At 45.0% G+C, this 22,086-nt stretch overlaps 1 protein-coding gene and 1 long non-coding RNA gene across 10 annotated transcripts in view; one reads left to right on the top strand and one right to left on the bottom strand.

The window, feature by feature from the left end:
- SLC22A23 (solute carrier family 22 member 23) overlaps positions 1 to 22,086 on the bottom strand; it is a 188,189-nt gene that overhangs the window by 126,713 nt on the left and 39,390 nt on the right. For 7 of the 9 annotated variants that reach the window (XR_013533801.1, XM_035295057.3, XM_035295051.3 and 4 more), the window contains exons 2-3: positions 20,258 to 20,361; positions 14,580 to 14,734 (exon numbers count right to left, since the gene is read on the bottom strand). Coding sequence is in view for 7 of the 9 variants with exons in the window: in XM_035295057.3 (XP_035150948.1) it covers positions 14,580 to 14,734; positions 20,258 to 20,361 (259 nt within the window). In the remaining 2 variants the exon portion in view is untranslated. The remainder of the gene's footprint in view (positions 1 to 14,579; positions 14,735 to 20,257; positions 20,362 to 22,086) is intronic. The other 2 variants (XR_013533802.1, XM_035295058.3) reach the window with 1 other exon arrangement.
- On the top strand, positions 12,859 to 21,721 carry LOC144582043 (uncharacterized). Its single transcript, XR_013533804.1, has 2 exons — positions 12,859 to 13,128; positions 18,438 to 21,721. It is a non-coding gene; the product is annotated as an uncharacterized LOC144582043 (long non-coding RNA).

Below are 22,086 nucleotides of genomic sequence, written 5' to 3'. Positions count from 1 at the left end.
AGCCCACATTTTCGTCTGGATTTACACTCACCAAAGGCCACAAGTCATCATGATTGGCTGCACAAATGCAGGTCTAACAGGTATGAGTAAAGTAGTTGGAGGATCAAGATCTCACATGTGTATGGCTAACCCCACTGAGCCAGAGCATCAGGGGAAGGACCACAAGGACTGTGTCCATCTGTCTCTGTAAAGATCAACTTATTAGCAAGAAGAGGAACAGGAAACAGGCAATAAGGAATGCTTCCAGTCTCAATGACAGCCATAAATGGACTAAATGCACATTTAATTATTACTCTAAAGCAATGCCACAAATCTAACTTTATCTTCAGAAGACTCAGATACAGTAGCACAGCCATCAAGTGACACCTCATTACAGCAAGTGACTGAGGCTTGTCACAGAGCAGGCCAGGGGTGAAATACATAAAGCTTGAGTATTCTATGTCAGCGAAGCCTGAAAATCGTTGCCACCTCAGATGGCAAAATTATGCAAAAAGGCAACTTGTATACTGGAATTACTCAAGTCAAAATGCCAAAGTAGATTAAATATTAATCTGAAGCTACATCTTTGTGCTATTCAACCCAACATGCGTGAATGGATATTTCTGTTTCCATCACATGGAACTCCTGGATTTAAATTATATTATACAGGTTTTGAAACTGTCTGCTGTTAATATTTTGATTGTATAGTTGTTTGGAAGTTACAAGAACTCATGCAAATTTCTCATGATTGTACACTTTAAAATAATGCTATAACAGCATGTTTCGAGTCAAAGAAGGAAGGGGCTGTTGGGAACACAGTAGTATAAACAGGGCACTGGAGCCAGGCAGACTTGGAACTGCCGCAGTTCTGTTTCCTCCACCTCTTAGTGATGTGGAAGAAGTGCTGGGAAGGGAAGAGTGTGGTCCCTTTAAATGATACAGAAGGTGGGAAGGGAAGTACTGGTTAGAGGAGGGCATGGTCTCTGGCTAGAGCTCCTCACTCATGGACCTATCTGAGGACAGGCATTTGCCCAAATGCTGCATTTCCCAAGATCACCCTGGCCTGCCACGCCCCCCCCATCCTTTGCCTATAGAAACCCCCAAGAGGCCCCGTCTAGTGGCTCACGCCTGTAATCCAGCACTTTGGGAGGCCGAGGTGGGCAGATCATGAGGTCAAGAGATTGACACCGTCTTGGCCAACATGGTGTAACCCTGTCTCTACGAAAAATATAAAAATTAGCTTGGCATGGTGGTGTGCGCCTATAATCCCAGCTACTCTGAAGGCTGAGGTAGGAGACTCACTTGAACCCGGGAGACGGAGGTTGCAGTGAACCGAGATCACGCCAGGCTGCACTCCAACCTGGCCATGGAGCAAGACTCCATCTAAAAACAAAACAAAACAACCCAAGACCCTCGCAGGCAGACACACAGACGGCTGGACATTGAGAGGAATGCACTGGCAGGCACCAGCAGGCTGGCAGGCCACTGAAGCACAGAGCGACATGGAATTTGGCGGGGCAGTCGGAGGAGAGCCCAGGCCGCCAAGGAGCCCGACTACAGGGGAAAACCATCTCCCTTCTAGCTCCCCCATTTGCTGAAAGCTACTTCCACTCAATAAAGCCTTGCACTCATTCTCCAAGCCCAGGTGTGATCTGATTCTTCCAGTACACCAAGGCAAGAACCCCGGGATACAGAAAGCCCTCTGTCCTCACAATAAATTAAACAAGTGCCTACAGATGGCTAAACTGAAAGAGCACTCTGTAACACACACCCACTGGGGCTTCAGGAGCTGTAAACATCCACCCCTAGACATCTCCATGGGGTCGGAGCTCCACAGCCTGCCTTCTTTATGCTCCCCTAGAGGTTTGAGCAGCAGGGCACTGGAGAAGTGAGCCACTCTCTCATCCCACGACCTGCACGGGGGACAAGGGAACTTTTCCTGTTTCATTAGTATGTGGCCTTAGGCAAGTTACCCCAAGCCTCAGGTTTCCATTTGTGAAATGAGTGCTCATATCATAGAATTACTGGGTGCATTAAATAGTTCCATAGCACTCGGCAGTGAAAAAGTTCACCTTTGCACAGTCCTCACATGACAACTCTGGCTTAAAGGCATCTCCAGCAAATTAGACGAGGTTGGGGAATTAGAGGTCTCAGTTTCCTTAACTGTAAAAAGGGCTATTTATGGGAGCTACTTTATATGGTTTCTGTGACATTTACATCTCTACATATTTGTGTATATGTATATATGTAAAACTCAGCATAGTTTCTGAACTTAGAAAATGCTTAATAAAGATCTTATTATAATTGTTATCAAGGTACTATCATCATGATAGCCTCAATTGCTTTTTCCTCCTTATTATCAAAAAAGTGCTCAGCTGTATAGCACCGTGCTGGATACATGCACACATGCTGGCGTGTGCCAAAAGGGAAGTCTCCAGCCAAGATTCATTGCAGCTGGTAGATACCTAACTCTTACACTCCAGGGCTGTATATTTTTCTTTCAAAAAAGAAGTAAGGGAATGACATAATGAGATACAAGACACAATCATACAAGCTCCAAGCTCTGAGGCCAGCCCAATGGGGAGCAAATGACCAAGAATGGGGGGCCCTGGGGCCTCCCAGCAAGCACTTCCTAACACATATATATGTAAAACTCAGCATAGTTTCTATGCTCCTAACACAAAGGAGCCAATACTATTTACCAAAGAGGCGAAATCATATTTTCCTCATTTCAGAGTCCTTGTGTACCCCGGTAGCCTTGCACGCTTAGAAAGCAATGGAGTTTGACAAATTAAACTGATGTCAGGGAAGAAATAGTGAAAAAACTAAGTTCCATGGGAACTTAGCAAAATTTCTTTACTATTTAAAACTGACATGGATGGGGAAATAAATTAGCTAGAACTAAACAGCCCTTAATTCCGAACCCTGCCCTTGACTCTGAAAATCTGACTTTGGTTTGGAGGGAGTTCTGAGCCTTTTCCCAGAACTGACACAAAGCAAATAACAAGTAAGACATGCTTTCAAAAGGCAGAGGTTAGAAAGGACACAAGCACCTTTCAGCCAGCGAAGAGGGCAGCCAGAGCCAACTCTCTGGGTGGATACAAAGCACTTTTTTTTTTTTTTTACAAGAATCATCAAAAGCCCTGTGGAAGGAAAAACAAAAAGAAAATAACAGCCCTTAATCAGAGACCCATAATTTTCTGGTCTCTGTGTTCTGTGCAGGAGGTGCGGAGGCCCTCTGAGCTGTCCCACTCTGTCACCTGGGAACACTGCCCCAAAGAGGAGGCCCTGCAGCTTCTCCCAAGAGCATCTCACCCCAGCTGCAACCTTTCCCGCCTCCTCAGGCTCCTTGATGTTGGTTTCTACTGGGGAAGAGGTCTTAGCTTTGGAAACACTCAGGACTAGATTCGGTGGCTCACACCTGTAATCCCAGCACTTTGGGAGGCCAGGGCAGGAGAACTGCTTGAGCTAGAAGTTCAAGACCAGCCTGAACAACATTGTGAGACCTCATCTCTACAATAAATTTAAAAAGTAATCAGGCATAGTGGTGCCTGCCTGTAGTCTCTGATACTCAGGAGGCTGCGCCGGGAAGATCCTTTGAGCCCAGGAGGTTGAGATTACAGTTGGCTATGACCGCACAACTGCACTCCAGTCTGGGCAACAGAGCAAGATCCTGACTCCTAAAAATAAAATAAAATGATAAAACCAAAAAAACTAAAAACACTCAGAAGGCCCCTGAGTCTGACTTGACCAATTAGGCAATCACCAGCAAGGCCCTGCTTCCAGAGTCTGGGCCAGTGGGAGCTGTAAACATCACGAAGAGAGGACCCATCTTCCCACCATGGAGTTGAGCTGGACAGGCTGTTGCAACCCAGGAAGTAACCTGACATGACACCCCCCCACCCCCAGTCTCAGGGCATGTGGTTCCTACAGGCCTGGCTGTGGGACTCGGGAGGTTGTTTGTCATGCAGAGAGAATGCCTCTTCAGAGGGACCACGAGCTCCCATCATAAAATGTGCAAAACAAGAGACTGCCGGTCGTTTTGCCCCAAGTATTTGCTAGGTCTTGCATGGATTTTGGACCAGCAATTGGAATGTGGTTCCTGAACTGTGTTTCCCCCCAGAAGAGCCATTTGAAAATACAATAAAATATAAATGCTGTGTTATTCAAAGTCATGCCCTTCCTCAAGAAGCCATTCACATCCATCCTGGGAGCATACATTCTCACACCAGCCACATCGCAGACAGGAATGGCCATCCACCCCTCCAGAGGGCAGACAGTGAAACCTTATGGCAGAATGTGGCAAACAACAGGGCCAAGCCTACAGCTGTGTCCTGGGTAATGAGCAGTGTCATGAGTTAATATTTAACCATATGAACAAAATGTTTACAGGTGTTTTTAGGGATTAATACCAGGAAGGGAAAGGGAGAGGTTGCATATAGATAAGATAAATCTTGAAAATGACTACCACTATTCTTTTAGTGGCTTTTTCTTACCAATTAATGAGGCATTCTGTGAGTGATGGATACTCAGGTAGTCAGATAGAAGAGCCCAAGGAATGATCTGTCCCGGAGGATTTTTTCTGGAGTTTAATTGTCCTCTCCTACCCCTAAAGTGGTTAAGATTTCTAAAATGCAATGTATGATTGCATTTATTTATTTATTTATTTATTTTTGAAACAGAGTTTCGCTCTTGTTGCCCAGGCTGGAGTGCAGTGGCACAATTTCGGCTCACTGCTACCTCCACCTTCCAGGTTCAAGTGATTCTCTTGCCTCAGCCTCCCAAGTAGCTGTAATTACAGGCATGCATCACCACACCTGACTAATTTTTTGTGTTTAGTAGAGACGGGTTTTCACTATGTTGGTCAGGCTGGTCTCAAACTCCTGACCTCAAGTAACCCACCTGCCTTAGCCTCCTAAAGTGCTGGGATTACAGGCTGAGCCACTGCGCCTGGAAATGCATTTTAAAAGCCTGAATGGATGCTATAAGAGAGGTAATTTATTAAGCTGGCCACTGGAAAAACAATTATGAAGCAGATTCTTGCCCCCGACCTACTGATTATTCTGCAATTCAAACCTAAGCTACTAGACAGCCACAGTCCAAAGTTCCCAAACTTACTTCGAGCCCGGAGAATCCCTCAGATGAGTGGGCCTTGTGGAAGAGGAAAGGACTGATGATCTCGGTGCAGCACTGGTGCTTGCAGTGGGATGGTGGCCATCATGTCACAAACACATAAATGCCCACCAATATTTCCCTGGAACTTCGTGGTTTTACAGATGACAATCACGTTCATCCTATCAGCTACCTGCCCAATCTTTCCTAGTAGTCAGCTACGGTGTTCAAGGTCACAGCTGGCACGTAGGGGGCTTGGGTTCCAATCCAAGTCTGGATTCCATCCAAGCCTCTTCTCAAGTGCTTCCATGTGATCACACATGTGTGTGCACTTGGGTACGTGTTGATGAGAAAGAGAGTGGGGATATGGCACATCTTCACACACTGCCTTTCACTATGGATATTGAAACATCAGAACAAAACTGCATCTCTAACTCAACCTAATTGTATTAAATATATCTGAATATCCAGTTATTGAGTCATGGGAATATCACGTTTCAGGTGACTTAAGCAAAAATAGCCATTACCGACTTGCCTTCACTTCAGGTTTTTTCTACTCAATAATAATGAACATCTGCCACTCTAAAAAAATCAATTTCTTGCACAACAATGAAAATATATCACTAAATTGTGCACAATGAAAAATGGATGAAATGGGCCAGGTGCGGTGGTTTGTGCCTGGCTAACATGGCAAAAACCTGTCTCTACGAAAAATACGAAAATTAGCTGGGTGTGGTGGCACCTGTAGTCCCAGTCACTTGGAAGGCTGAGATGGGGTATCGCTTGAACCTGGAAGACGGAGATCGCAGTGAGTCAAGACTGTGCCACTGCACTCCAGCCTGGGCAACAGAGTGAGATTCCATCTCAAACAAAACAAAACAAAACAAAACAAAACAAAACAAAACAAAAAGGCTGAAATGGTAAACTGTATGTAATGTCCTATGCCAAGTATTTTAGAAACAAAGTTACTCTTTTTATAGTAAAAAAAAAAAAAAGTAACTTTGTTTCTAAAATACTTGGCATAAGACAAGGCAGCCCTTCTCTGGGGCATATGCGAATTAAAACCTATGCTTGAAATAATTCACATTACATTAATCACTACATGGAATTAAAGTTGCTCTTGCCACACTTGCCTCTGACCTACTGGGCAATCTGTGTTATGCCCAAAGGACATTTTTCAATGTCCTGTATCACTTGACTCTGCCCTCAGCCCCTTCCTTGGCTCCCTGGGAACCAGCCTGGTCTGACTTTCCAGTGACCACACAGCCAGTTTCTCCCCATCCCCCTCCACGGGCTCTTCTACCTCCACCCATTTGTTGCTCAACTCCAGAGCCTCTGGGTGAGCTCAGTTCTGGTAGCCTTTAGTTACTACCTTCATGCTGAGGACATAGGGGCCTTGCTCCTGAACTTCTGAATAACAAATCTCCTAGCAAATCCATCCTCTCAGATGCCCTAAGGTTCCACCGAAATGGAAGCCATCATTGTCCCATGTCAGACTTATGGGAGGAAGGAAATAGTAGCTTCAAACTCTACAGGATTTGGAATCAGAATAGAACGCTTGGGCTGAGTCCCTTGTCCCACCATTCAGAGAAAAATCCCCTCTCCAGGTATCTAGACCAGGCCCCTGGCCCTCCTTCACCCTTGTCCCCACTCTTCAGATTGAAGCTGCAATCTACTTCCTCAGAGTCTCCTGTCCCATGAGCATGGCCCTCATTTGGGCTCTTCTCCTTCTTCGCCGCACTACCACAGCAGCCTCCCAGCTCCTAGCTTGGCCTTCTTTTCCTCCTTGGCCTGCTCACACTGTAGCCTGAGATATTACTCCAAAACATTCATCTAAAGACTTCTCTTTCTCAATCAAGATCCTTCAGTGGCCTGCCACTGCTCTAAGGTCATAGAAGACAGGTCTGTGTATTGTTCCATCCTCCTTCCCTGGCTTTGTTATTCATGGTTTAGATTCCAGCCAACCGCAGTCACCCACACTACCCAGAGTGCACTAGGCTCCAGCTGACACCAATCAGCCACACTACCCAGAGTGCACTAGGCTCCAGCAGACACCAATCACCCACACTACCCAGAGTGCACTAGGCTCCAGCTGACACCAATCACCCACACTACCCAGAGTGCACTAGATTCCAGCTAACACCGATCACCCACACTACCCAGAGTGCATTAGGCTCTGGCTGACACCAATCACCCATGTTACCCAGAGTGCACTAGGCCCCAGCTAAGCCCCAATCACCCACTACCCAGAGTGCACTAGGTTCTTCCAGGATCTGAGTGCCCACTGCAAATAGCAAACACCTGTTCCCCCTGACCCCACAGAACTCACAGCTCAGGGGTCTCTTCTGGTACCCACAGTCCCAGCAGGGTGTGTCCTTGCCTCTTCACTCACTAAACTCTGAGTGTGCTAGAGGGCAGGAACACGTGTCTGCCTCTATGTCCTCAATACTCAACAATGGTGAGGGTTTAGTATGTAATCAAGGAACCAACTGCCCACCTCCTGGCACCTGACAGGTCCTCACCTCCTCCACGTTCATGGAGCAACCTCCTCCACGTTCATGAAGCAAATGAAGAAAGGAAGAAGCAGTCTTGTGCTTCCATGAAGGTCACAAAAAACTAAAATTTAAACTCTTCATAACACAGCCTATCTGGCAGGATGTGCTGATTTGAGAAACAGTTGTTGACAACAAACTTTCATGGCTCTGCACCATTTAAGTTCTATTTCTCTCTGTGCTCTCAGCCAATAGTCTGTCTTTTCACTAACAGCAAGTCTTGGCAAACCAGTAATGATTTTGCTTCCCACCAGATACATCCGGATGTTTTCAAGAGGCCTTGTGTGTGTGCACATGTGTGTGTGTGTGTGTGTGTGTGTGTGATTTTTTTACTTGCTTTCAAGGTGACTGATTTATTTCCTCTTTTAATTTGCTTTTAAGAGCAAATACAAAACAAAACAAAGTCAGCCCAATATTGCTCTCTCACATTCCTGAACACTCTTTTCTGGTCAATTCAGCTTTTAGCTTCAGGTCCCATCCTGTCTGCCCAGGTGTGGAAAAAAAAAAAAAAATCCCAGGGTGTGTAATAGAATTCCAGCCGGCAAACGTGGTAAGAAAGGCGAATGGAGCAAGCAAGAAAGGATTTCCCAGCAGGGGCCAGCAAGGGCAAGGTTGCTGACAGGAGGGCAGGGTCTGGAACCCTGGAGAAAAGGAAGCTGTTAACCATTAATCTTACCCTATCACAGCACCTCTTCCCAGATCACCTTTATAGAGCAGCACTGGTGCAGCAGCCACACAGAGAGGACGGATGGAAGTCCAACAACTCTAGTTACTAGTGTGGACTTGAGACGGGCACATCTGGGGGCATAAGTGGAAGCACCCCTGGTTTCACTGCCTCCACTCCCACCCCAAGAAATCTTCAACACTGAAGGAGGCTAATGGTTAAACTAAGAATTCAAAAGCCATAGAATTCTAAAACTGGAATTTACGTTGGAACTCATAGTTTTCCATTTAAAACTATGCTTTCCATTCATTTTCTCCATGCGTTATTCCAGGAAGGGATCACAGAGCTACACAAAACATGGTTTAAAATCTCATCCCCTTATTTTATAGAGAAGGAGACAGAAGCTCAGAGATCTCGCCATCCATCACCGTCACTGTCGGTCAACTGTGGAGTCCACAGTCCAGCTCAGATCTCCTGATTTCCAGGTCCTTTTACTTCCCCTTTTAGAGCAGCGAACAGCTTTGTTTCAAATGAAGCATAGACGCACTACTACAATTCCAGTCTGGAAAAAACCTAGTCCGTAAGGTTCTGACACACAGTTTAAGAACAGCCTCCCCTGTGTGGAAAAGCATCCAAATACTCTAATTTTAAAATACCCAGATGTCCCTGAATATTTGCTACTATTTTCCTCTGATCTGGACATAGACCTACCTTCATCAAATTCAAAACACCAGAAGATATGCACTGGAAAGACTATCTGTACATTTACGCAATATCTACATGTTTTCTTGCACAGACTTCTGGACAGACTGGGCAGACGGGTCTCAGTGATGCCATTGGCCGCTTATTCTTTCTCTACTCTCATATTTCCATTTTTAATATGCAAGTGACATGATATATCCTTACATGCCCTAGAGACATCTGTATTTTTTTTCCAGGAAAAGGTCTTTAGAAAGAAAAGTCCAAGTTTTGGCTAACATGTAAGTAGAGAGAGAGAAAGGTCTGGGTAAATTTTTGTTTGAAGGATTGGCACAACTTCGAGACAAATCAGTCTTCAGTGGCATGTGTGCCTCCCTGCTGGATGGCTCACCCCTCCAGGCTCTGACCCATGACCAGTGGACCTACTACCTAACTGGCCAGCACAGCATCCTCATCTTCCCAGGGGTTGGAACTCCTTCACCAGGCACTTCCATTCTTACTTACCTGGCAGTGAGACCAGAAGCTCTGACTGCTCAGAGGTGGGGCAGGGAAGACAGTGGGGTACACAGCAAATGCCCTGTTACTTTTTGCTTAGAAATTTATTCCTTTGCTTTGCGCAGTTTGCCCGCAGGGTTCGTGTGTTTCCAGTGAAGAAAATGGACCAATGGAGAGACCTCAATCTGCTCCGATATCCCAGTTGTGCCCATCTGAACCCCAGTAAAACCAAAATTCCTTTGAAGCTTAAAAAAAAAGGTTTTGTCAAAGGCCTTTGGTAAACTCTGACTCACTTCCTTGGTGGAAAAAGCCTTGTGAGTAGAGTCAGTCCCACTGGGAGAAGGGCTTTTTGCCCTGAGAACGTGCTGCTACTGGGAAGGCCCAGGTATCTGAAGATGGGGAAGTGGGTGGAGAGAAAGAGACGACGGAGCACATATTCCTGTGAAACTTTCCCTTCACCCAAATGCAGAGCAAATGTTTGTTCCCCAGAAGCCCACACAATAGTTGAAGACATTTCTAGTTGACATTGGCAATCTCCGTTCTCTTCATTCAACACTTTGACAACTCACCCTATGGAGCCATTTGGTTCAGTTTTTTTTTTTTTTTTTTACGTATACAGCATAGTACTGACGCTTAATGATCCTGTTGACTGAAATATGTTGCAAGGAGTATTAGTTCAGAGAAATATCGAAGTGTAAAAGTATATGGGATAGGGAGAAAGAAAAAGCCATCCAACCCCAGCACATTAGAAATTACTCAACCACTTCTGTAAGTGTCTAAAACCATTAGTGCCATGTGAAAAAGGGACCAGCACCCTAGCCAGAGCAAACTCAAACTCTGAGTCTATTACCAGTTAAGTCAAGACTTGGCTTCTATTTTTGCAAAGTAATCAGTCACTGAGTCAGCTGTGAAATTTCTGGTTGTTCCTTGATCTTGTGTAACATTTATCCAGTCATTTAGGCTGTCTGGGTTTAAGGAGGGTTATTGGAGTAAGAACATCTTTGAGAGACTTTTTCAAGAAAATTGTTCATTGTTACGGGGGAAAAAAACCCTTTGTTTGGCCATAGTAACTAAAGTTTGGTCTCTCTGTCAACAAAAGGTATTGTTCATTATTTCAAATTGGGAAACTGTAGTTGGGGGAGGTTGATAGAAGTGGAGAGGGGAAGGGCAGAGATCGAGTGAGGACAGACATTTTTAAACAGTATTTTTTACTTAAAAAATTCTCTCTCACAGGACGTATATATCCAACATCAAATCAACTTAAAAAACATCACCTCTCCTTGCCTCCATTTGAAGAAAGACACATCCCTCACAGTGCTATATTACCTTCTCTGTGATGTCATGGATCCTGGTGAGGAAAAGGATTCATAAAACAAATCACATCCGCCTATGCTGAGAAGTAACTGTTTCTTTAGGCTGAAAATAAGACTGTATTTTCATAAATACATAGGAAAGTGTGATCCATTGTTTCTTTTCTTGGTCCATGCCTCTTGCCTTGCTAAGTCAGTTTTTCTCCACTGTGCGTGTGTGTGTGTGTGTGTGTGTGTGTGTGTGTGTGTGTGTGTGAGAGAGAGATCCAGCCCAAGCGTATTTAGAAATTATTTCAGTGTCTCACAATGATCTCAGAGGCCACTACTGTGCCTGGGAGACTCATTGAGCTTGACTTGTTCTCTCTTGCTCTTGCCAACATGCAACTCTGCTTCCATGCAAACACACCTTGGGAAGATGCCAGCAATCTCTATTTTATGTACCAATTACACAACCATGTCTCCCTTTGGCGACTTGAGGGAAACAAACATGTAAAGTGCATTTAACTGGAATGTACCTTAAAAATCCAAAGCAGAAAAAAAACTTCATCAGCCTTGCTAATAAAGCAGAAAACTTCCACAAGTCAGCAGCATTTCTCAAAATGAAGAGTCCACCTTCACGGCAAGCCACACAAGAAGCTAAAACTGCAGAAATCATTACTTTCCCTACGTATTTTGCCAAGCACCTGCAAGACTGGAAAAACAATGCCATCCATCTCAGTTCTAAGAAAGCACAGGCCTTTCCAGCAGATGCATTAAGTGAGACAAAGACCTTATGGTTGGAGGGGAGAAGAAGACCATCACAAATATAACTTCCAAACGATCAATGCCCCAACATTTCAAACTTTTCTTAAGAGTCAAGAAGTACTTCAACCCTGTGACCTGGCTTATCAATAATTTTCTTCAAGCAAAACGAATTTCCGAGCATTACCTAATCATAAATACTACCTATGCATAAAACGCTAGCAAATACATTGATTGGATACTCCGGGACTGCTTTATTGATTGGGAGTTCCTCTCTTAACTTCTCGTCACTAGCCTCTGCCTTCTCCCAAGACTGCCCTGCGTATAGAGTCTTGGGTCACCCCAACCGTATCCTACCCCATCTCACCTGCCCTTTATTTCCTTTTTAAATTCTCCCTTTATTTCCTTTTGATTCTTCTCTAAAAGCTTTGCTCTTTTGCCATCTCTCAACCAGCTCTCCCAAATTTTCATTGTTTAAATATTATCTCAACAAACTCTGAGTCATCATTCACTTCCCTTTGGTTTAGCTTAGTTGTGTAACTGCAAACACTTAATTAGGTCTAACAGTGAATCAATCACTTGTTAATACTTGGAACATTTTCATTGCGTTGACATTTGTCATGATGTTTATTTCATTTGTGGTCCCAATCTAAGAAAACATGATCATTTATTTATGCCCTGCTATACTACAGAAAATACCTAAGGCTGCTTCTACCAACAACATACACACAAAAGAACACAAATTGTGGAGAAAGAAAAATGTGACAAAGCAGACATTAAAGCAGGGAAGTTAAAATGAAACGAGCAGAGAGGTCAGAATTTAAAGCTCGTGTTATCAGGCCCACACACAAATACTTAAATCAGTGGTTGAAAAATGACGGCCCACTGGCCAAATCTGGCCCACCATCTGTTCCTATAAATAAAGTTTTATTAGAACACAGCCACACCTGCTCATTTACATATTCTTTATGGCTGCTTTCAGGCTACAATGGCAGAGCTGAGTAGCTATGACAGAGACAACATGACCTGCAAAGCCTGAAAAATTTCCTAGGTGAAAAAAATTTATTTTCATGTGCCTTTTTATTTATATGATTCTGCGCCTCGGAGATTGGAGCAAAGCAATCTTCTAGGGTAAGTACATTCTTTGTATGGCTCTGAAGTGGAAGAGAACTTTCTGCTATAAAGAGCTCACTGTGTAATCTAATTTTAAAAAATCCTCAACATAGTATCTTAGAGTAAATATAGCAATTGGCTTCAGAGGCTAATGGCATGATGTCACAATGCAAGTTGGTAAAACAATTCTATTAGTATGTGAGGTGGAAACCATGCCATTCAGGCACAATTCACTCCTGGTCTGGCTTAATTCACCAACAGTCTCTCCAGATGGCAAATACTAGTTATACATGCAGCCCTTCCCTACCCTCCTTCCTTGACCCCGGCAGTCATGGCTAACAGATCAAGGTGTTCTCTTCTGCTCAGCCCCCAAGTGTCCTCAGAAGTCTTCTTCTAGTTCTCTGGCAGCTTCAGCCAGTCATTAGCAGTTGGCTAATGACTACAAGATAAAACCATCTTTGTGGTAAGACAATTTTCCATGGGGGTGGTGAAACTGAGGTTATACTCTGCAGAGCTCCTGAAGCACAGCTATTCCATTTTGTCCAAGTTCAGAGCTGTCCCCTTTTATGACCATCTATGTGGGAGGAGGACTGGATTGCCTTCCCCCTGTGAGAATGGAAGCCTGGCAAGGACAGCTGCCTGGAGCAAGGCTCCCAGCGCGCACCTGCGCATATGTGGGCCAAGGAATGCCTGCAGGCAGGAACAGGAGGCTTCTCTAGAAAAGAGCTTAGACCTGTTCCGCTGCACAGACTGACAGGGGTCAGGGCCATAGACAATGGCACAGGTACTTTGCCCGAGGAGGTTCAAGCCCAACAGTCATGTTATTTATTCAAAGAAACAAAGTCCCCAAATACCATCACCCAGGCCCACTCATCTTGTCTCGCATATCTTCCTAAAGAACTCCCCTAAGAGACAAGGGTTCTAAGATAAATGCAAATCAACTGGAAAAGGTGATTTTTAAGAAACTACAATTCAGTTAAATGTTGATACAACTGCCGACTATGGATCTAGAAGAATAGTAGTCTTTTTCTGTGTCTGCTCCTTCCTGTGACCATAAAACTATGTTCTGAATTGATTATATTTCTAGTGGAACAAAAATTTTAGCTATCTAAAAGAAGCCTTTAATATGCAAATTTAAGAGAATTAGAACTATTCTTATTTTGTCACGGTGGAAATTGCTACTTAATCTATACCCGACTCCTACGCATGTTGTCAAAGAGAAAGACAAAATATATCGTAAATCTTACAGTATTTCCAACAGATCTTTCCAAAAAGTGACTAAAAAGTATGAAACCAGTAAATATGTGAAATATTCTTGCCTAAAACTCTCCTTCTTCTTATGGGTCTGTGGAAATAAGTGAAACGTAACTATATTCAGCAGAGCTAATATGGCCAACAAACAAGAGAAATGAATGAAAGAAATGTCTCATGCTCCTAAAAAGAGCAAATGCTACCAAATCTTGCCATTTACTTTTCTAGTACCAATGCTTAGGATTCAGTTCCAGACCACTTAAGGTCACATCTGGGGACATGAAAATGTGGAAAATTTGGATTCTGTATGGATACCCAATTATGCACCAGATAGAAGCACACAGAATGTCAATGCAGAAAATTCTGGAGAAAAGCCAAAGCCTCCCCATACCAGGAAAGGGCTGATCGCCACTTCTCCAAGCAATTACGCAACCTCCTATGTCCTTTGATGTGCTCTGAGCCTGAGCTGGAGATCAGGATTGAACGAAACGCTGCCCGGCCTCACCTGAAAAGCCTCTTTCACAACACTAGAGGCCTTTGGTGTTTGTTTCCAAAAGCTGCCATCCCAAACAAGCAGCGTGCCTAGTATCTTTCCCAGGACCCCCCAGGCAACAATACTTTTGCTAAATTCTTGCGAGACTAGTCATGAAGGTTACTACTTACGTAACGCATACAAGGTGAGAATTATTCCAGCCAGGCAAAATCCTTCAAAGAACCTGAGTGTGCTGAACATTGTCACATTCACTGACAGTGCCACAGTCAGTCCAAAGATCAGAATGAAGATGATGGAAAACAGCAGCACAGGCCGCCGGCCGACCCTGCATATGGAGAGGGAAAAAGGTTAGGAATCGTTGTGAAATAAGACAGTGATGCTAGATGCTGAAACCCAGTGTCCAGCAGGCACCCAATATGTGTTGAATGAGTACTGGGCAAAAAGTACTGTGCCAGCTCCACCCACTTCACTAGATCCTAAACTGCTAGGGGTAGAAAGGGAGATTTAGCCCCTAATTCTTGAGATAAGGAAGCAGGGATCAACCAACTACAGGGTAAGAGAATTCAGACTTGAGCCCAATCCAATTCCTGTTGTGGAGTCTATTTCTGAGTGTATAGTGATATAATTCAAGGGAAGAGGGACAAAATTAATAACTCTCCAAACAGGAACCTTGATACGCCCAGCATAAAGAGTCTTGAGCAATCGTTGACCTTTGGGACTGGATCAAAGGTCAACATGGTCACCAAGCCAAGGGGCTTTGTTTCCTCTCTCCGGGTTGTTAACTAAGTCAGATACCTGATACCTGATCCTACATACAGCCTATCTGAGTGAGGGCCAAGCCATCTGCCAATTAGTTTCAGCTACATGACAAGAAGTAACTTTTAAGGGATTACACACTAAGCTAAGATAGTGTGAACTGTAAATGCCCCGTGACCTCATAGTGATCTGAGAGTGCAGCCCCTCGGCTGGACTGAGGGGCAGGGAGCCCCGGCTGCAATGTTTCCCTGGAAAGGGCCACAGAAACACTAAATCTGTGGGTTCTGGAGCTGGCCCCCGTTTCAGATCAGTGACCACTAGGGGGCGATGTGCTGCTAGAGTGCCTGGGAGGACAGTAGAGGGTGGTCTAAAAGTCACCAGTTCCTGTGGTCCCTTTCCATCTCTCCTTCATTAACCGATTAAAAATAAAACAACAACAAAAACTCTCCATCAAACACGATTGGCTCAGTCTAAAGGATAACTCAGAGAAATGGGGGCAGAGTGGATGCTGTCTGCTAGGATAAAAAAGGGGGAGAAATCTAGATCTAGTGCCCCCAGTATCACAAAGGGTAGTTGAGGGGCTTCAACTGTCCTAGGCATGTTTATGACAAGGCATCTACATCCAAATAAAATGCCCAGAAAGGACAAATACACAGAAAAAGAAAGTAGATTTGTGGTTGCCCAGGACTGGGGGGTGATGTTTCCGTCATCCTTTGAGGGGATAGGAAGGTTTTAAATTCAAAATGTGGTGATGGCTGTACAGCTCTGCAAATATACTAAACTCACTGAATTGTGCACTTAAAATGGGTGGGTTTATGGGATGCAAATTATCTGTCAATAAAACTGTTAAAAAAAAAAAAACAACAAGCAAGGCACAGCCTTCCGTTATGGAGACAGATGGAATTTTAAGAAAACACAGGGAAAGGAACAACAGGATGAAATTTACTCAGAACTTTTTGTTCTAACCATTCCCATCAGTCACCCTGGTTTAGCGAAGCAAGCCGAGGCGAGGGGCTCCATGTAAGTCAATAATCTCACGTAGAGATTTGAGCCAGTACTTTCCCTTGTCTGGTGCTGGGGTCAGGAAGCCCTTACTAGGAAAGACTGTGTAGCTGATTTTGTCCAAATCTAACTCATTTACAAAAATAAGTTTAAAATACAGCTTTAGTCATTCTCCTAAAATGAAGGAAAATGAACTAACTCTAACATCGTGCATTACCCTTGGCCTCCCTGGTCCGTAAAATGGGGATCAGCATCCTATGTGGTGGAGTGTTGAGGTCATTCACTAGGGGGGATGAGGGGAACAGATGCAACGCCTGGTACAAAGTGAACAGTAAAATGTTTTCGTGTTCATTTCTTTCTACACTTCTACATCCCTGATGCCTACCAAACATGGCTTGCTCTGTTCTGATGTTTCAGAAAAGAGTTTTGATCTTTTTAAGAATGTGGCAACCATTCTAAGTACCTGCCTCCCAAATGGTTGCTAAAATCAAGAAGTAAAACTTATCATCAAGGTCTACAGGGCAAACAGTCTTTGAAGTCAGAGTGTGTTGGTTCTGAATCCAGCCAGGATCATCACTTCTGAACTATGTGATCTGGAGTAAGGCCAGGCTTGTTTGAATGAGCCTCGAGTTCCCTTTGGTAAGGGCCAATTAATCATTACTTCATAATGATGTCGACAGGAGTGGATATGAACAAATGCTCAGCAAGCATTCGTTACATGTTAGCTACAAGTATGGATGGTTTTCACAGGAACTGGCTCCCAGAGCAGAACCGCCTCAGAGAGGACTGATAAAGTCACAGCCTTTGTCTGTAATGCAGAGGACTTTATCACTTAGGATCTGTGGTGGGTAGAACAGTGGTCCTCAAATATGTCCATGTCCTAATCCTCAGAACATGTAAGTATTTTACTTTTCATGGTAAAAGGAATTCTCAAGATGAGATTAAGCTTAAGGACCCTAAGATGAGGTGACTTTGCAGGTAGGTCCAATCTAATGACAAGGAAAATCTCCCCTGGCTCCAGGGAACCAGAGAGGTAGTGATGTGAGAAGGAATTGACTTGACATTGCTGGCTCTGAAGATGGAGGATGGGGCCATGAGCAGGTGGCCTTTAGAAGCTAGAAAAAGCAGGGAAGCAGACTGTCTCCTAGATCTTGTAAAAAGGAACACGGCCCTGCTGACAACCTGACTTTAGACCAGTGAGACCTTTGTTGGACTTGTGAATTGCAGAACTGTTAAGATCATTCATTTGGATTATGGAAGCCACCAAGCTTGCAGTAATTTGTAACAGCAGCCATAGAGAACTGACACAGGGTCTCAACAGGAAACAGAGGTCCCACTCAAATGAAGTGACTGGAGGAGATTTTAATAAAGGGATTATTTATAAAAGAGTAAACAAGCTATGAGGAAACCCACAAGAGATGGTGTTTGACCTTATGGCTCTTGACAGCAGGGAGTAGGGGAAGGACGGTCCTAGCCCCAGAGAGAATGAGGTTCTATGTGGAGGTCATGGACAGGAGGTGGCTGGCCCCTCCAGCCTGGCAGAGAGCAAGCTGGGCACACAAGTGCCTGACCTCACTCTCCTCTCCCCTGAGGATTTACAGCTGCTGCTCCCCACTGGACATGCTCAGCCAGGAGCTGGAGGGCAAGGGGTCCTCCAGGGCAGCCCATACTGGCCAGCTTCCCAGGGTGGGCTGGGGAAGAAGGGAGAAGCCTGCTGCAGTGACAAAGGCCGCGAAGAAGGGAGTGCATCTCTGGGGCTGCAGGCCATCATCTCCCCCCACCCACCTGAACTAGCAGGTTTTATACCAATGCCCAGTGAACATCCCCAGACAAAACTTAGTGTCAAAAACAGTCACTTTTTAAAGAAAGACGAGTACTGTTTAAATGTTGCTAAATGCTGACTGCAGCTTTAGGAAGCATACTATATGACTTAGTCAACTTCCCCGTGCAGCCATGAAACAGGGCTCACAGCCGTGAGGTCTGGAGTTCCCTTTCAATGGGTTTATTTCCTTTTAAGCAAGGTTCAAGCAGGGAATAAAATGCCAGAGAATGGGGTTGGAAAATACCAAGCTCTCAAATGGAAAGGGAAGCCCACTCAAAATGTTCAAAAACCACCACTCAGGCAGTCTGCCCCTGATTCCCAGGGTACCCCCTCAATCTGGCCCATCTGATGAGGACCCTCAGAAAAGCAACTGCAGAGAAAGGGTTTGCGATGTCAGACCTCTGGTTACTCAAAGAGCAAGACCCAAACTCTAGTCTTTTGTCCTCAGGCCTGGTGTGTGATCAGGGAGGCCACATCACATGTGTGTACAACAAGAAGAAAGCCAAGAAAACAACCTTTAAACAATTTCAACTATTACGGACTGCTTCATTAATAAAAGTCGATTTCTACTTTTCTATCAAATTATTTCTTGAATAAGGACACTAATACCCGTCAAGTCTGCATTTTTTTTTTTTTAGAAAGACGGTGACATGGATTATATTAGTATATTTTTCTAACCTATATCAGTGGAGATTTCTGGGAAACAGCATATTTTAGACCAATATAGCTCACAATAGAAACCTATGAACTCAAGTATTTGGTTTAAAAAATAAACCCCGTGTTGCCTCCACCAGAGAAAGCCCGCAAGGGGTCCCCCGCATAGGTCTCCAGAGGTCACTGACTGCTTCTCTGCTGCTGTTCACAGAGAATGTGTCCATGAGAGGCACTTGCAAGTGATGATGAAGCAGATATCGAGCACACAGGAAATCACATTACATGCCAGCTCAGGGAACTCCCAAATAGAACGCTGGTTTTGGCAGAAATTTTCCACATGTGTAATGTGACCCTCTGCTGCTGTCCACCCAGGCCAGCATTCTCCGTTAACTGAGGTGCAGAGGTCACAGGACCTACAGATTTGCTCTGTATCACTCTGGGCCCTTATTATGTCATCAGGCCAAGATGTCCTGATTCACCAGAAAAAAAAAATCCTTTAAAGAGAAAAGAGTGCAAGCTGGGGAGATAGTTAGAGTGTGCCCCTCTCCTGAGCAGTCTCACTACTTGAAAAACCTGTCAACATTGTGCAATTGCCTCCCTGCCTGGACACGTCACCGCTGCTGCTCCTGTGACCACAGAATGTCTTAAATAAAAGCATGGCAGCACCCTGGTGGAGGGGCAGGCTCTGGGGCCATGTGGCTGAGGTTCAAGTCCTGGCTCTCCAGCTTAAAGCTGGGTGAACTTGGGGATTTTACTTACACTTCTGTGCTTTTCCAACTGTAAAACACAGGTAATAATACGTTGTAAGGAGATGTTAATGTATGGAACTACTTGGCACAGTGCCTGCTACATAGTAATCTTTCAGCAAGTGTTACCTGCTAATGGTATCATTATTATTCATGTCTCTGCTACCATCTTTACCTGCAGACCTCTGTCCTACCAACCTCATTCCTTCATCCTGAACTACAAAGGTGCTTTGCTCCAGGCACCCAGACTTCCTCTCCTACCCCCACAAAGCATATGCATTCTCACCTCTGGCCACCGCCTCCCCTGCCCTCAGAGCCCATCTGTATTACCCAAATGCTCTTTATCCCTCAAGACGCAGCTCCCCCCAGATCCTGCAGAGGCATCTCCTGGCTAAGCCAAGGACTCTCCCTCTCTAAAGATCTACGTGACATTCAGAGGTGCTCATCAGCACTGCCTTCCTCATTCAGCTCACATGGGGGAAGGGTCTCTAGCTCCCCCACCCCTATTTTTTAATGCATCTTCTGTATCCACCCCTTAGTGCCCAGCCCCTGGAGCCCTGCACATACGTTTTCAAGCTCTTTCTAAATGAACATCAAAGGTTAGAAGTAGATGGGGCTGCAGGCTACTTCTGCTAGATTCTAGCAGCTAGAGAATTGCTTTGAATTTAAATTCACACTTCCAAATGATCTGCTATGTGCATGGGCCATTTCTCTGAGCTCTGCATTCTCCACATGGCAGCTTTGGCCTTCTGCTCTGGCACTGGGAAAAGACTCAGTCACGGTAAGCTAACACTGACCACTTTTCTTTAGCCACCAGAGGCGTGCTGTGGCTTCCAAAGGTTCGTGCGGCGGGCACGTTGGTACTCACCAGTCAGCAATGCATCCAGTTATTAGGTAGCCAAAGATTAATCCAACCAGTAAGGAGAACTTAGCGATATGGACCTTCCAGGCATTATCACACACAAGATCCCACTAGAGAGGGGCAAATAGAAAATAAATCAGAGAGAAACATACACAGAGCTAGTCGTACTCAATTTTAAGGGCAATACAACAACCCTAGAGGGACTGTGGCACCGTTGCCAGTACCATGCCACATACGCCATTCAGAGTCTCTTCCACGTTTTTTAAAATACAATGAGACATATAATTTGCCCACAAAAGGAAGTGTAACATTTCCGTCTGGGACAGATTATAAGTCTGCAAAGGATGATACAGGAAGTCTGGGGATGTGTGTTCTTCTGTCCCAACCACCACGAGAAATGTAAACCGAGGCAAAGCGGGACAGCAAGGGAGACCAGGCATCCCTGAGGACCAGTGATCCCTCACCCTGAAGAGCTGCTCCGGGGGCCCAGGGGCTGGGAGACCCTGACAACTTTCTGCATGGGTATTGTGGTGACAGGGGGAGGTTAAAAGTTACTTTCATATTTTCATCTCAAAACACTCCCAAAACTTTACAAGGAGCCTTAAAATAAAGGTGAGAGTTAGTAGTGAATAGTGAAATATGAACTTTAACTAAACATTCTATTTTTCCCTTAGAAATGTCCCTTGTGTTTTCCTATGTTCTCCTCTAAAGCCATCTGCTCCACTTGGAGAGAAAACCGGTCAATTAGTAAATACAACGTTCAGATTACTGGATTGTTTAATAAGAAAAATACAATCTTCTCATTTTTCTTTTCTCCACTTGCAGAGTCAAGGGAGAAACCCCTGTTTGTTCCCTCTAAGTGATGTGTGCCCAAGTGTGTGGACTCAAATCCACATGCAGCTTGCATCCGGGCCAGAGGGGCAAATAAATAAGCAGGGTCCCTGCTGGCCAGGCCCCGGAGACAGCAGAGTGGGGGTCTAGATATCCTGCTTCTGCTGCAAAGAAGTGGCCAAAGCTTCCAGTTCTGGACTCTCAACTCTAGGTCAGTGGAGACAGAGAATGGGGTGGTGTGGGGAAGCAGCTGAAGAAATGCATGCCAATGCATTTGAGAATGCCACACCTGGAGGTGTTGTGGGAGCAGAGGCAGGATTGGAGGGGGTGGGGCATATGGAAGGGGGTGGGGCATGCAGAAGTGAGTGGGCTGACCCTGATCCTAGCTAGCTCTGTCTTCTTAGATGTCTCCCCCGGCCCCTTGTGTCTATGCTACCAGACTGCAGCAGAGGATGGATCCTTAGAGGGCACTGAGGTCCTCCTACCCCATGTTCCCAAACTTCCAGAGCCTGATCGAGGCCCCTGAGGTCACAGTTGTGATTCTCAGCTTCAGTGAAATTCAGAAAAAGCCAAGCTCCATGTCAGTGGGTGCAGGGAAAAGCGCCTGGCTGGGGTAAGTAGGCAGGCACTGCCTGTCACACCGTCTCCACTGCTGCCATGGACTCCTGGACACACACGCTGGCTCACCGATGTCCCCAAGGCAGGTCTGGCTTTCCAGAGACCTGAGGAGGGTGACTTCTTTTTCTGCCCTATCGACTTTGAGAGTCATCTGCAATGCCATGCCCAGGAAAAAAGAGAATACGGAATGTAAGCACAGACTGGACAAGGGCCTCGTCAATAAAAGACGGCTTGGAACTTACTGTTGTCAGGGTTTATTCATGAATTTGGCAGCCAGGCACTGCTGGTTGCACAGATTCTGGGTTTTTTTTTTTTTTTTTTTTTTTGAGACAGAGTCTCACTCTGTTGCCAGGTGCCAGGCTGGAGTGCAGTGGTAAAATCTCGGC

Source organism: Callithrix jacchus, chromosome 4, assembly GCF_049354715.1.
Source record: "Callithrix jacchus isolate 240 chromosome 4, calJac240_pri, whole genome shotgun sequence".
Lineage (NCBI taxonomy): Eukaryota > Metazoa > Chordata > Mammalia > Primates > Cebidae > Callithrix > Callithrix jacchus.
Note: the sequence above shows the minus strand (reverse complement) of the source record. Positions and strands in the feature narration are given on the sequence as shown.